Consider the following 14,855-nt stretch of genomic DNA (forward strand, 5'->3'; position numbering starts at 1 on the left):
TGTGTATATATATATATATATATATATATATATATATATATATTAAAAATAAGGACAAAGGAGAAATGCAGGCAAAGTATTTGAGGAACATCCAAGAAGGGAGGTATCACTTTCATCTAGAGGGACCAAGAAAATTATCATGGAGGAGGACAATCAGTCAATAAACATTTATAAAAGCAACTACTAAGTACAAGACATTATGCTAAGCACTGGGACTAAAAATACAATAAAAGCAAAAAATAAAATAAAAAAAAACAGGAGGTAGTACCTGAATTGAGCCTTGAAATCAGAGATGAGGAGCAAGTGGATTCAAGGTACGGAAGGCAGTTTCCTGGATATATGGAGGTAGGAACCTGCAAGAGGACATCAAAGAATAGCCAATGATGATCGGGCTGGAATGTAGAGTGAAAGAAGGGGTATAAAGGGAAGCAAAATTAGAGCTAGATTGGGAGGAGGGTGAGGAGGATGTAAATACTTGGCTAAGGAGTCTATCCATGAGGGGGCCACTAAAGCCTTTTGAACAGGAAGGTGATATGGTCAAGACTGCATAGACCTTGTAAGAGATCCTCCACATTTGTAAGGCCCACAGCTACAGCTTTGGCCACTCTTGTCTTACACTTAGTTTATGGCCAGGGACACACTGTCCACAACCTCAGCACTGCCTTTATGGAGAGAATGATGATTCAGACCTTCTATGAGTCATTTTCCTCAAGGAATTGAAGATGAGAACAGTCTTTATTATTAGTCTCTGGATAACAGCAGATATTGTGGTCAGCATCGATTATGACAAAACTTTATATGTGACTTCATAGCATCACAAATAGTGATTTTTTTTTTAAATTATAAGAATGAGCTGCCCTAGGAGACTGTAGTCACCCTGATCCTGGACTGGCCTTGAAAGCATTGGGGATTAGGAGTTTGTAACCACTGACTCTTCTCCTCTGGCATTCAAATTACTTTGTTCGTATAATGTCTCTGCCTCAGTTTGGACAGACTGTTTAGAAATAATGTTTTGACAGGACTAGATCAGAGGTCAGCAAATGATGGCTCGAGGTCCAAATCCAACTCACCCCTTGTCTTCCTATGGCCTGTGAGCTTTAAAAATCTAAAAGCCATTCTTAGCTAGCAGGTCACACAAAATCAAGATCTGGCCCACAAGCCATAGTTTCCCATCCTCTGGACTAGACAAAAACCAAGAGAGTGGGTCATGCAGTGAGGTCACATCTATTTAAAGATCTCTATCAACGATTCTATAGCTTTCTTTGACCTCCAAAGTGAGTATTCCCCAGTTTTCTAGGGTAGAAAATCTGAATTCTTCTGACTTCAACTTAAGCACATTTTGTCTTGTAATCACAGCATGAAATTGATTCCTATGAAGACCGATTTCAGTCAGTGGCAGAGACTGGCCAGTGTCTGTTGGATGCTGACCATGAGGCCTCTGAAGAAGTTCGTGAAAAGGTAATTTGGACATATTAATGGCTAGTAATTTGCTTCCTTTTTACCTCCAGCAAAGGTCCAGAATATACGAAAAGCCTGGAATAAGAGAGACTCCAGGAAAGCAGTTAGATAAATCATTCTCTGTGAGATTCAATTATTTCTAAGCTTTCCTTAAGCTTCAAAATTCTGTGATAAGTGAGACTTCACCCAGCCTATAGCAGATATGATTATGCCTGTTACCAAATACCTCCAGCAATGGAATTTCCACATTCATTCTCTGTCTTACTTGTCAGTTTAGTGTTCTAGAATCATCCTCCCTAGGCAGTGCTTAGATCTTCTGTATGAAACTTGAAAGAGCTTAGAGAACCCAACACCCCCCTTCTTTAGATAAGTCCCCTGAGAGGTAAATTGCCAAAGGTCATTGAAGTAGCACTAGGTAGAACTGGGGCAAGAATACAAATGCTAACAGCCACATTGTGCGATGACTGACTTTGAGAGACTTAGCTCTTCTCAGCAATGTAAGGATCTAAGACAACTCCAAAACACTCACAATGGAAAATGCTATTCACAGCCAGAGAAAGAACTATGGAGTCTGAATGCAGATGGAAGCATACTATTTGCTCTTCTTTTCTTTTATTGTTTTATTTTGTTTCTTCTTTCTTGTGGTTCCTCCCATTGGTTCCAATTCTTCTTTACATCATGATTAATGTGAAAATATGCTTAATATGAGCGTGTAAGTAGAGACTATATCAGATTACATGCTGTCTTGGAGAGGGAGGGAGAGAAAATTTAAAACTCAAAATCTTATGGAAGTGAATGTTGAAAACTAAAAATAAATAATTAATTTTAAAAAATAATCCAAGTGCTTTGATTCCAAATGTTCTGACTTCCATTATCTCATGCTGCTCCTGGCTTTCTGATCTTCTCTCTCAGTCTCGGGATCCATCTTATTTTGAAGCTTATAACCCAATACCAACTACTGAAGAAATGTGATTCCTACTGGGACTGCAAATGAGGAAACTCATCTGGTTTACTCAGTGAGAGAAAGTTGCTCAGTGAATTAGCTTGGACAGAATAATAATAATAATATCCAGCATTTATATAGTGCTTTAAGGTTTGTGAAGTGCCTTACATATGTTATTTCGTTTGATCCTCACAATGACTCTGTGAGGTAGATGCCATTATTATCCCCATTTCACAGATATGGTAGCTGAATCTGAGGGAAGTAAAGTGGAGCAAGGATCATACAGCTTGTGACAATTCCTAGACTTTAGGCTCTTTTCATGACACCATGCTGCTTTCACCACCAAGAAACAGCTGAGGACTCAGTTGGGCAATCCTAGATCTTACCTCAACAAGCCCCTTTCCCCAATTAACCTGACCTGTTCTTCCTCTTCCCCAAAGATGACTTCTCTTGACAATGATCATGCTACACTCTTGGAGTTATGGGAGAAACGTCATCATCAGTATGAACAGTGCCTGGACCTGCACCTTTTCTACCGAGACAGTGAGCAAGTAGACAGTTGGATGAGTAGACAAGAGGTAAGGAGAAACCACAGTCAGCCTATCCTGCTCTGGATAGTAGGGGGAGAAGGTCCAAAGCTGTCCACTTGGGGGCCACAGTCCATTTGCGGTGTCAGAACAGAGGCAATGAAAAAGGCACAAAACATAAAGATAGCAAGCAGGTACAAATGAATGCAATGCTGGAACAGACGGCGGTGGACAGGACAATAAAAGAGCAAACAGAGTCAAGGAGAGAAGACTTCCCAGAGCAGGGGGTGTCCTGTGGTAGACACCAAAGGGAGGGAGGTATGTAGATTAGTTAAGGGGATTGAGGTAGAAGGGCCTCATAACCTTTGGAAATGCCGTCTGCTTCAAAGATAGGAAGGCATGGATGAGTATTTTGTGAGTGGGGAATAATTAGTAAACCTTCAGCTCTGATGCCTTTCTGATTTGTTCCTGTTTATTCACTTGGGAGCCTGACTCCAAGCTGGATATCATAGGCTTCTGTTGTTATCCTCTCCACAGGCTTTCTTGGAGAATGAGGACTTGGGGAATTCCCTGGGCAGTGTGGAGGCCCTTCTTCAGAAGCATGATGACTTTGAGGTAGCCTTTGATGCCCAGGAGGAGAAGATTACGGTAGGTCCTGGGTCTTGGGTTTAGACAGTGAGCTCGATGTGGGTGGAGGCCTTCTCTTCCATCTTGCTGTTTCCAGTCAGGATTACTCCTATACTGTCACAAAACTGTTATAGTTTTTTTTTTCTTTCTTTTGTGGGGGGAGTGGGTATGTTCTGGGAGAGATGATCTCATGCCTTCTTTTTTTACCTTTTCTAGTTTCTAACGGCCCTCACTGACAAGGTTTTCCTGACATCTAGTCTAAATCCTTTCTGCTGTAATGCACAAATTCTCATTTCCTTGACTTCAGTAAAAACAGAAAGCATTGCTCCCCAATCTTCTATTTAACCATTCCCCATGTATTGAATCATGAAACAATCAGCCTTTCACTTTATCTTTTCTAGTCTAAATAATTCTTTAAAAGAATCTTCAGAATCATATCTGGATTCCCAAGTTGTGTCTATTTACTCCTCTGTGAATATTTTTCTCCAGTAGAATGTAAGCTCCTTGAGGGCAAGACTGTGCTTGTATCCTTAGTATTTAGCACAACTTCCAGCACATACTAGACACAATACACATTTGTTGAATTACATTGGATTAAATTATTTTATAGTATTTTACCCCTGTTTCTCCTCTGCCCCCTAACCAAGTTTTCCCTATTCCACTTAAGCTGTGGAAGCCAGCACTGGCATTAAGATTCTAATCAAAGTTTATCTAGATCAAAACAACAGATTCATGGTTTTAACCTACTGTTTATCTTTTGGTTCTTATTAGGATTTTTCTCATGTTTTTAAAATAACTAAAAAGTACCTCAAACACAAGTTTAGGTTTCTGCTTCATGATCAGTCTTCTTCAGTTCTTATCTGCCATACCTGCCTCTCAGTTATGCTCATGAGACCATAGTCTCTCCCCACTAACAGTAATGCAACAATGCATTAATAATGCAAAAACAATAATAGGTAACATTTATATAGTGCATTTATATGCTTCATGGATTATAGTATGTGCCTTATAATTCTTTTCTCACTTGAATTTCACAACTCTAGGAGGTAGGTGCCATTATTATCCCCATTTTACAGATGAAGAAACTGAGGCAAAAAGGTTAAATGACTTGTCCAGGGTCACACAGCTACTAAGTGTCTAATGTCAAATTTGATCTCAGGTCTTCCTTACTCCAGACTTGGTGTTCTATCTACTATGCCAGAGATTCTCATCCATTCCTATTTTTGGTAAAAAGAAGAAATAGGATTGTCAAGTTTTCTTTGTCTAATTTCTAACCATTCCTCTCAAGGACATCATAGGTAATGTCACCTACTTCTAGAAGGTTGATCCTTGAAAAGTTTCTTTGCAAAGTTCCTGCTTTCCAAGGGAAGTTTTTTTTTTTTTTTGAATAACTACACAGTCTATGTCCACTGTCCTCACGGTAACCAAAGAGAAATCACTCTCTCTCTCTCTTTCACTAGACGCTGGACAGGACGGCGACCAAACTGATCGACAATCAACATTACGATTCAGAGAACATCGCTGAGATCAGGGATGGGGTATGTCTGTGTGTTCCATAGCCATGAGTGGGATATCTGTCAACTTGGTTTCAGGGACTTAGCTGTGTGGTGAGGGCTGGGGTGGCAGGTGCTGCTAGTGTTTTTGCATAGCCCTTGTGGTTTTACTGATGGCAATGGTGTCTGTGGTTCTTTTGTAGCTTCTGGCACGGCGAGATGCCCTGCGTAACCGGGCTGCTGCCCGACGGAGGCAGCTGAAAGACGCCCTACTTCTGCAGCAGCTCTACCAAGATTCTGATGACCTGAAGAACTGGATCAATAAGAAGAAAAAGTTGGCAGATGATGAAGATTATAAGGTGGGCAGAGAGTCGAATTTCAGATATCTTCAATAGGCTACTGTTTTTCCTGACCCTCCCATTGCTCATCCATAGTAGAGTTTGGAAAATCATGTTTCTGTCTGCTTCCTGGATGTGTTCTTAGATCTGTGTCTTCTGTCACATCCTTTTGGTCACTTTGAGCTTCCCATATTAGGAGAGTGATGTATGTATTGCTAACAAAAGAGGCTGGAAACTGGGACACACAAACAGGCCAAACAGGCCAGCTCCAGTCTACAATTACATATTTTGGAGTTGCAAGAGCCCACCTTGTCAACCCATACATTTTACAGATTAGAAAACTGAAGTCCATGGGGGAGAAATGATTTATCTCTCTTGATTTTTTCTCATCCTTTGATCTCTTTGATGTTGTACTCTAATTATCCTACTCCTACCTCCAACATCTCATTCTTGGTCTCTTCACAGATTCCTCATTCTCTTGCCTCTTGAAATACAGGCATTTCCCAAGGCTTTGTCCTTGGCTTTCTTTTTTCTGCTGAACATGCCCTCAGTTACCACTTCTAAATGGATGACTCTAAAATCTGTTCCTCCAAATTAGCTCTCTACCCAAAGCTCCCATCCTTCATCTTCAACTGCATTCATGGAGATGTTTACATCTCTATGTGGAGTTCCTATTGATAACTCAAACTTAACATGTCCAAAACTAAATTTCTCTATTTCTGTTGTGTTCTTTTTAATTTTTATTGATATATTTTGTTTCTATATGATTTTCATTTCTACGTATACCACGGCTTCTTAAACTTTTTTCCATTGGCAACTCTTTTCACATTTTGGTAGCATGTGTTGGTGTCACGTGGCCTGAGAGCATGCACAGTGCAAAGTGTATGTGCTTTGTGTTCAGAATCAAGACTGTAGTGAAGTTGTGCAGTGCAACAGGGGCAAGCACTGGCAGAAACACCTCTGATTCATTATGTGTTTGATTTTTAATTAATTTTTGGTCATTGTGCTTTCACAAACCTTTTACTGTTGTCAAATTTTTCATGATCCCATATGAAGTCATGACCCACAGTTTAAGAAGAGTCCATATCTGTACCCCCTCCCCACCCTGAATGTCATGGTCTATATATAACAAGGAAAAGGGAAAAAAGAAGTTTAGCAAAATGAACCAACATATACTCAAGTTTGACAATCTGTGCAACAATATTCCACACTTAGAGTTCACAGTTTTGTCAAGAATGAAGAGAAGTCGATTTTCACACATCTTCTTTGGTACCAAGAGTGGTCATTATAGTTGTACCATGCTCAACTGCTTCCTAGTTTGCTGTTATTATTTTCATTTATACTTGTAGTTATTGTGCATATTGCTTTCCTAGTGGTGCTGACTTCATTTTGCATCCATTCATAGAAGTCTTTCCATGCTTCTTTGTATTCTTTACATTCATAATTTCTTACGGTGCAGAGATATTTCATTACATTCAGGTACCACGACTTGCTTAGCCATTCAATCAATGAGCACAACCCCTTTACTTTTGTTGGTGGCACCATCATCCTCCTGGTCACTGAGACTGAATCATTCAGTTGTCTTTGACTCATGTCCCACTCACATCCCCCAACCAATCAACTGCCAAGTCCTATTGACTCTCATCTACCCACTCCTGATGTAACTGCTGTGTTTCAGGCTGTCATCCAACCAGCTCCTCATTTATTGTGACAACCACACTAACTAGTCTTCCTGCCTCTTCTCCTATGATCTTTCCAGTGTATACCTCTGTTGGTGGGATACTACCTCTATATTTCTGTGTTCATCAATATTTTAAGTGTAGAGGGAAGAGATAATGTTGTATAGTAGGGGTGGAGAAACTGTGGCCTTGAGGACACATGTGGCCCTCCAGGTCCTCAAGTGCAGCACTTTGACTGAATTCAAAATTCACAGAACAAATCCCCTTAATAAAAGTATCTGTTCTATAAAATTTGGACTCAGTCAAAAGGCCATACCCAAGGACCTAGAAGGCTGCATGTGGCCTCAAGACCTCAGGTTTCCCACCCCTAGATGAACAAATAGGCAGTTAGGTACAGTAATCCTCCATTTCTTTGCTAATATGGCTAGGCTTTTCAAGTGTGATATCCTCCAAATTCTAAATTTTCTGTTTTGCCTCCAGAACCCTCACTTCCTCTTCTAACAAAGCATTCCATTTCTATCTCCCTCTTTCCCCCAGGATTTCCAGAACCTAAAGAGCCGAGTTCAAAAGCAACAAGTGTTTGAAGAGGAGCTGATGGCTAATGAGATCCGCCTCAACAATCTGAAGAAAACTGGCCAGGAAATGATTGATGACAACCACTATGCTTCTGACGATGTGGCTACCCGCATTAGTGAGGTCACTGCCCTGTGGAAGGAGCTCCTGGAAATCACAGAGCAAAAAGGTCAGAAAAAAGGACTTCTCAAGACAGGCTAATTTTGTTATTGACCATGGTCCCGATCAGGGCCTTTCTACCTCCATTATTGCAAATATGAATATCCCTCTTATTACCTGATAAAGTCTAGTCTAAAGAAGATTTCCCTCTCTCTTTTAGTTGTTCTTTCCAGTGGCTACCTTACAGTCAGCAAGTCCTTGTTACAGCTTGAATTTTCTTAGCCTTCTTGAGATGACCAGGTCTCATTGCTCAAAAGGCTAGCACAGGGAGCATATATGTACTGTGATAATTCATTGTCAGCTCCACCAGAGGAACCCTAAATAGTACTGTCTCCATAACATGAAGTCCAAGAGAATAACCCTTATTTCTGGGGTCACATTTCTTTCATGTAGCCAACTTATCTAAGGACATTACAAGATGACCGACACCCTCCATACCCCAGCCTCCATGCTATTACATTATTCTATGGAGCAAAATGATTCAATTCTTATCTCTAGGACTTGATTTTTTTTTGGGTGAGGCAATTGGGGTTAAGTGACTTGCCAAGAGTCACACAGCAAGTGAGTATTATGTGTCTGAGGTTGGATTTGAACTTAGGTCCTCCTGACTCCAAGTCTGGTGCTCTATCTTCTATCCACTGCACCACCTAGCTGCCCCTAGGACTTGAAATTTTAAGGATGCTAGGTCATGTAATGGATAAAATTCTGGCCTTAGAATTAGTGAGATGTAAGTTCAAATCCTGCGTCAGACATTGAGGAGCTCTGTGACTCTGGACAAATCACTTAGTTTCTCTCAACCTCAGTTCCTTCATTTTTAAAATGGAGATGATCATCACATTTTTATTGTAGAGTTGTTGTGATGATCAAATGAGATAATATATTGAAGTGCTTTACAAATCTTAAAGCTCAGTGTAAATATTAATTTATTAATAAATTTCAGTATTTTTTCTTTTTGCTTAAACATTTCCACTTATGAATCTCGTGGAAAAATACAATGCCCCCCTCCCCAACTCTACTCTCACCCCCCTGGAATAATAATGGAGTAATCAGAAAAGAAAAACCTGGCCAAGGGCTAGCACAAGTCCCGATACTATAAACTCCAGTCATCTTTGGGGTCTAATATGCATCCACCCTTCTGCTATGCCAGCCCATTTTCTCTTATTTGTGCCTCTCTGGAGTTTTCCTATTCTTGAAGATACTATTCAACTCTCCACCTTTTCTCTTAACTTTTTTTCTGGTTTAAATGATCAATAAATCAATCCACAAGAATTTTAGTGCTGGCTAAGAGCCTAATATGCTAAGATCTATTTTCTCATGATGAGGTATGTACTTCTTCTGTTCATTAGACTGGGCAAATTTCCATAATGCTAAGCTATTAAGTGGACTTTTAAAATTGACATTATCCCAAGTGATGTCACACAAGGCAAGGTTAGGGGTAAGACTTGAAGGTTGATTGTTGCTTCTTCCCTCCTGTAACCTAGGCAAGGACAGTTCTCTAAGAAAATATACTAATATACACTGAGGATAGTCTCCCCTATTCATTGGTCTCATTTCACTCACTCAGCTGGCCAGTTGTTAACAATCGACAACATTTAATAAATGTGCTTTTTTTAGCTGTCAGTTCATCTCCTCTGCTGAGTGCCTCCTAGGTATGGGCAGACACTGGTTTTGGACATTGAAATGAAGTCAGGATAGGGGAAAGAGATGAAGTATTTGTCCTTGGGGTGTTTCTAGTGTGATAGGGCAGAAAAATATACCCATAGGACAAAGATGTCAGGGAACAAGAATAGGGGCAGGGCATCATTTTGGCAAGGATGTGTCAATCAAGTTTTAAAGAAGCCAAGTCTTTGTGTAACTGTCTTTGGTGTGTTTCTCTGGTGTCATCAGTGCCTAGCTGTCCATGTTAGCTGTTTCTACAACTCTAGAAACAAATAACAAGTGTCACATCTACTATGCTGCTTCCTCAAGGGCACACAGATGCAAGCACACTGTGACCTCAGGGTATCCTTTCTAGCAGAAAGCACTCTCCAGAGCACTACAGACACATTCACACATTGTTAGGAAATCAGAATTTCTTCAAAGCCAAAATCTGGATGGTATAGTTGGTCAGTCAACAAACATTTATTAAACACTTATTATGTGCTTGTTGTTAGCACACTATCCTAAGCACTGAGGATTCAAAGAAACGCGAACAATATTACATTTTCTCAAGGAGCTCACAATAGGAGTACATGGCAGTGATGTTCAAATAAACACTATGTTGTTTCAGAATAGTAGTGGGCTAATTTCAAAATCATCAATAACCTCCTAATGTTGACTCTTCCATAAAATAACTCTGCAACCATCATTCCTTCCACAGATTAGGATGACCTCATTGGCTGTCATGTTTAGCATACTTGTGTGTTACTTCCTATGCTGACCTGGATAGCCGTCACCAGTCTCTGCTTGCTTCACTGCTAACAAGCAATTGAGAAAGACACAGAAGAATGAGTTCAATAGCTGAAGCTAGTCTGGTTGCAATAGGAGCTATAAATGTTGTTGAGAATACAGCAGGAGGAGAGATCAGTGTCCAAAGGATCTTGTCATAGATGATGGGATTTAGACCTGGTAGGAAACTTAGAGGTCACTTGGTCCAACTCCCTTCTTTTACAGGTGAGAAACCTGAGAGAAGACTTCCAAGAAGGCAGTGGTGTGGGACAGACTTTAGAAGAAAGGGTGGGACAGGTGCAAAAGAGGAGAAGTCATTCCAGGTTGAGGAATTATTATGATCAGGGTTAAGACTGGGATACCAAAGGCTATTGGCCAAAGACAAAGCAGGAAGAAAAATGGGAATGTTACAGGTCCTGACATCAAGCCAGGGTGTGTGTACATTTAACAGCCAGTTGGTGATATTGTAGCTTTTGGGAGGAGACTGAGGACACTTGTTAGCCAGGCTTCCAATCCTGGGAGTGAAGCCAGTACTATCAGCTGTAACTCCTGCAGGACACAGAAGAGCTTAACTACTATCATCAGAGCCCTCTCCAACTTCCCTGTGTCCCTTAGGCTTTGAGGGAATGCGGTTCAAGCTTGGTATAATGAAGATTCACCATGAAAGGAAGTAAATGATATTTATCAAGCACCTATTTTTTGCCAGTTACTGTGAGAAGCACTATACAAACATTATCTTATGTGATTCTCACAACAACTCTGGGAGGTGGGAGCCATTGTGATCCCCATTTTATCATTGAGAAAACTGAGGCAGAAGTTGAGTGACTTGCCCAGGGTCACATAACTAGTGAGTGTCTGAGGTGGGATTTAAATTCAGATCTTCCTGACTCCAGGCCCAGTAATCTATCCTTTCTGATATAGTAAGGTAAGTCTTTTCCTGGGCCTGAGCCTCATGTCTCCCCACAGGAGCCCAGCTACGTGAAGCCAACAAGCAGCTACAGTTTGAACAGAATGTGGAAGACTTGGCGCGCTGGCTGGAGGAAGTGGATGGTCAGGTTGCCTCTGAGGATTATGGGAAAGGCCTGGCTGATGTCCAGAATCTCCTTAGGAAACATGGACTCTTAGAGACCAATGTGGATGCTCATCAGGTACCTAAACTGTTTAGCTATTGGGGTCTATTGAAGGTGGAGGCTATGGGCCATTAGAGCCCACTGACAGAAAGGACTGCCTTTTGGCTCTTTTTTATCTCCAGCACTTAGCACGATGCCCAACACATAGTAGGTGCTTAAATAATGTTTATTGACTGAATGCTGGGCGCTCAATAGAAAGTAAGGACATTCATGCAAAGGGTAGAGGTCAAAAATCAATAGATCCCCTTCTGATCTGAATAACATCTAGGAACAGAATATTTATCCTCTAGGATATCTCAGGGTAAGAAAAAGAGTATGTATGAGGGGCACCCAAATGTATTGGCAAGAGCACACACAAGACTCCCTTCAGAAAACTTGATTTCTGTTCCCCTTTTTGCCACTTACTGGCTGTGTCACCTTGGGCAAATGAATGAACCTCTCTGAACCTCATTTTCTTTACTGATATGCAAATAATCTAATCCATCGGATTGTTGTGAGTAAAATGCTCTATAATCCTTAAAGTGTTATAGAAATGTGAACTATATTTATTAGGTGAAAGAGAGGACATGGGTACAGGCTACAGACCTAAAAATAGAGAGATGAGGGCCTATAAATAATAGGTGGAAAAACCTCTAGATATCAGAGCAGGAGAGTACAGGGAGAGATCCAGGATAGAATAGCCATATAAGGTAAGTCTGAGTAGACTTCCAGTAGGTACAGAAGGAAATTTTTGGATAAAGGAAGGGAACTGTTTTGGGTGGTGGGAGGGGGGAGGTAGTGAAGGAGGTCATCAAGAACCTGTAAATAGCCCAGATGAAGACTCTGAAATGGAAAGACTAAAACTAGGTGCAGAATTTCCTGACTAGGGAGTAGAGTCCAAGCCAAAGTGTCTCATTTTAAAATGATCAGAATGGGAGGCATTTGGTGGAGAGCCTTTAAAATAGACATTGAGGAGTACATATTCATTCATTAATAGTAACTGTGATGGACAATTATATATAAAATTTCCCAAGTGTTTTCCATACATTCTCTCCTTTGAGTCACGACAACCCTGTGAAGAAGAAACTGAAGATATTCTTCTTACTTTATAAATGAGGAGATTGAGGCTAAGAGAGGTAATAGAGTTAGTGTCACAGGCAGGATTTGACCCCAGGTTTTCCTGACTCCAAGTTGAGTTCTCTATCAATGACACCATGTTGCCTCTGTTAAATAATTAATTGGGAGTCACTATTAAACTCTGAGCAGAGAAGAGGGTTGAAATCAACAAGTCAGCAGTGCCTTACCCTCAAGAGAAGAATAGATGGGAGAGCAGGTCTAACTATGCAGCTATACAAGGAGTTTGGATAATGACCTGCTGGGCACATATATCCATTAATTGCTCATGTTTAACACCCTCTAGGCAACTCTCCAAGACTATAAGTGGTAGAGAAATTTAAGTTGTTGCTGTTCAATTGTTTTTCAGTCCTGTTGGACTCTTCGTGACCCCATTTGGGGTTTTCTAGACAAAGACACTGCAGTGGTTTGCCATTTCCTTCTCCAGCTCATCTTGCAATTGCTGGAGGGAGTTCCCTCCTCACCTGGGAGTTCTGCATACTGATAAAATCTAGGGCAGTGGTGTTAAACCCAGATAGAAAGGGGTCTTCGGTGCATATTGACTTAGAAAACCACAAATTAGCATTATCTTTGTTGTATAGTATTTTATTTGTTTTGTTAAAATTTTTCAATTACATTTTAATCTCATTTACACCAATCAATATGGTATCCTTGATAGAGTACTCAACTTGGAGTCAGGAAAACTTGGGGTCAAATACTGCCTGTGACACTAACTGTATTACCTCTCAATTTGGGGCAATACTCTGGAGTTTTGGGGACTGCTTGCACCTGGGCCTAAGTGTCTGATACCTCTGCCTTAGGGGTAAACAAAGCATCTTGGAGTTTAGAAGGCTTAAAATGTTCATTACCTCCTTTGCTCCTCTGGATTGAAGTAGATAAAATTTTAGTGGGGGGGGTTATTATATGCATTTTATAGATGAGAAGATGGACTCAAAGAGTTTAAGCATAGTCATATAGCTATGTATACTAATAAGTGTCAGAGACTGGATTTGAACCCAAGTTTATCCTGACACCAAGTTCATCTTTCTTTCCACTGTATGATGATAGCTTTTTTTTTTATTTCCTGTGGTTTCCATTCTTCCTTTGGATTTGTGTTCAGAAGGCCACTAGAATTAATTGGATTTCTAATTCTTACTAACTTAGCTGTTGAACAAGTCAGTTTACATTAGTTTCCTCCTTTGTAAAATTCCCAGGTTGAAGAATATAATTTCTAGGTTTCTTTTCACTCTAGCTTTCCATAAATTTTTGAATTTGTGGTGGTACAGAGAGAAAAACCTCAGTAGGATTTCCTAGAACTAGTTGACAGAAACGCTGCCTTGTTTAAGGTAGAAATGCTGATCCTCCTTGGGTCCATCTCCCTTGACTGTGGTGAAGAAGTAACTGCATATTTTTTTTTCACTATTAGGACCAAGTAGATACAATCACAGACCTGGCTACCTATTTTGAAGATGTGGGGCATCCTAATGCTGGAGAAATGAAATCAAGGCAGGAGTCCCTGGTGTCACATTATGAGTCTCTGAAGGAACCACTGGCCAGAAGGAAGAGCAAGCTCATTAACCTTCTGCTACTGCAACAGATCTGCCGGGACACAGAGGATGAGGAGGCTTGGATCCAAGAGACAGAGCCTTCTGTAGCCTCCACTTACCTTGGTTAGTACACACTGAGTTGGAGGCTCCCAGCATTTCCTCACTACAGGAGGAAGCCAATGATATCTTTGTCATTCATTAGCTATGTGGTGAGTATTTGGCAGTAGGGGAAAAGGCTAGAAGGAAGGGTTTCTCAGGTTGGGGAATGTCACATGCAAAGGAATAAAAGCAGATATGAACAAATTGGACATGGGAAATGGCAAAAGACCTCTTATCTCTTACCTCTCAACTTTATGGGAATTTGCTTGTTTCTCTAGGGGACGATTGTCCAGTCTGAATGAAGGCTACCTTCAGGGTTTGGCAATTTCCACAAACTTGGCCAGTTTCTTGTGTTGTCAGGACAGTGGGACAAATTTATATGGTCTCAGGACACTGCTGTCCCCTTTTCCTTTTGCTTAGTGACCACGGACAAGAGTGTTAATCAGGGCTAGAGTTTAAGTCCTGTTTGGGGAATGCTTTGTAGACTACATAATTTGCAGGACATTAAATGGAATACAGAGTGTGGGAGATGCAGAGGCTGGATAAACTAGGGTCTATGCTTTGGGGGAGCTCTGTTTAAGGGCAGAAGCCTATTAGACAGATAGATAGAGAGAGAGAGAGAGAGAGAGAGAGAGAGAGATAGAGATAGATAGACATAGATATCTATCTATACATATACACACACACATATACATATATATGTTTATATATGTCTATATATGTCTAGATAAAGATAGAGAGATATAGATATATAGATAGATAG

At 40.6% G+C, this 14,855-nt stretch overlaps 1 protein-coding gene across 1 annotated transcript in view; it reads left to right on the forward strand.

Annotated features, from left to right (window-relative positions):
• Positions 1-14,855, forward strand: part of SPTA1 (spectrin alpha, erythrocytic 1) — a 100,946-nt gene that overhangs the window by 11,002 nt on the left and 75,089 nt on the right. The window contains exons 9-16 of the mRNA XM_027840081.1: positions 1,357-1,458; positions 2,842-2,979; positions 3,466-3,576; positions 5,016-5,093; positions 5,252-5,407; positions 7,603-7,807; positions 11,191-11,372; positions 13,873-14,116. Of these exons, the coding sequence (XP_027695882.1) occupies positions 1,357-1,458; positions 2,842-2,979; positions 3,466-3,576; positions 5,016-5,093; positions 5,252-5,407; positions 7,603-7,807; positions 11,191-11,372; positions 13,873-14,116 (1,216 nt within the window). The remainder of the gene's footprint in view (positions 1-1,356; positions 1,459-2,841; positions 2,980-3,465; positions 3,577-5,015; positions 5,094-5,251; positions 5,408-7,602; positions 7,808-11,190; positions 11,373-13,872; positions 14,117-14,855) is intronic.

Source organism: Vombatus ursinus, unplaced genomic scaffold (genome assembly GCF_900497805.2).
Source record: "Vombatus ursinus unplaced genomic scaffold, bare-nosed wombat genome assembly UNPS02014838.1, whole genome shotgun sequence".
NCBI lineage: Eukaryota > Metazoa > Chordata > Mammalia > Diprotodontia > Vombatidae > Vombatus > Vombatus ursinus.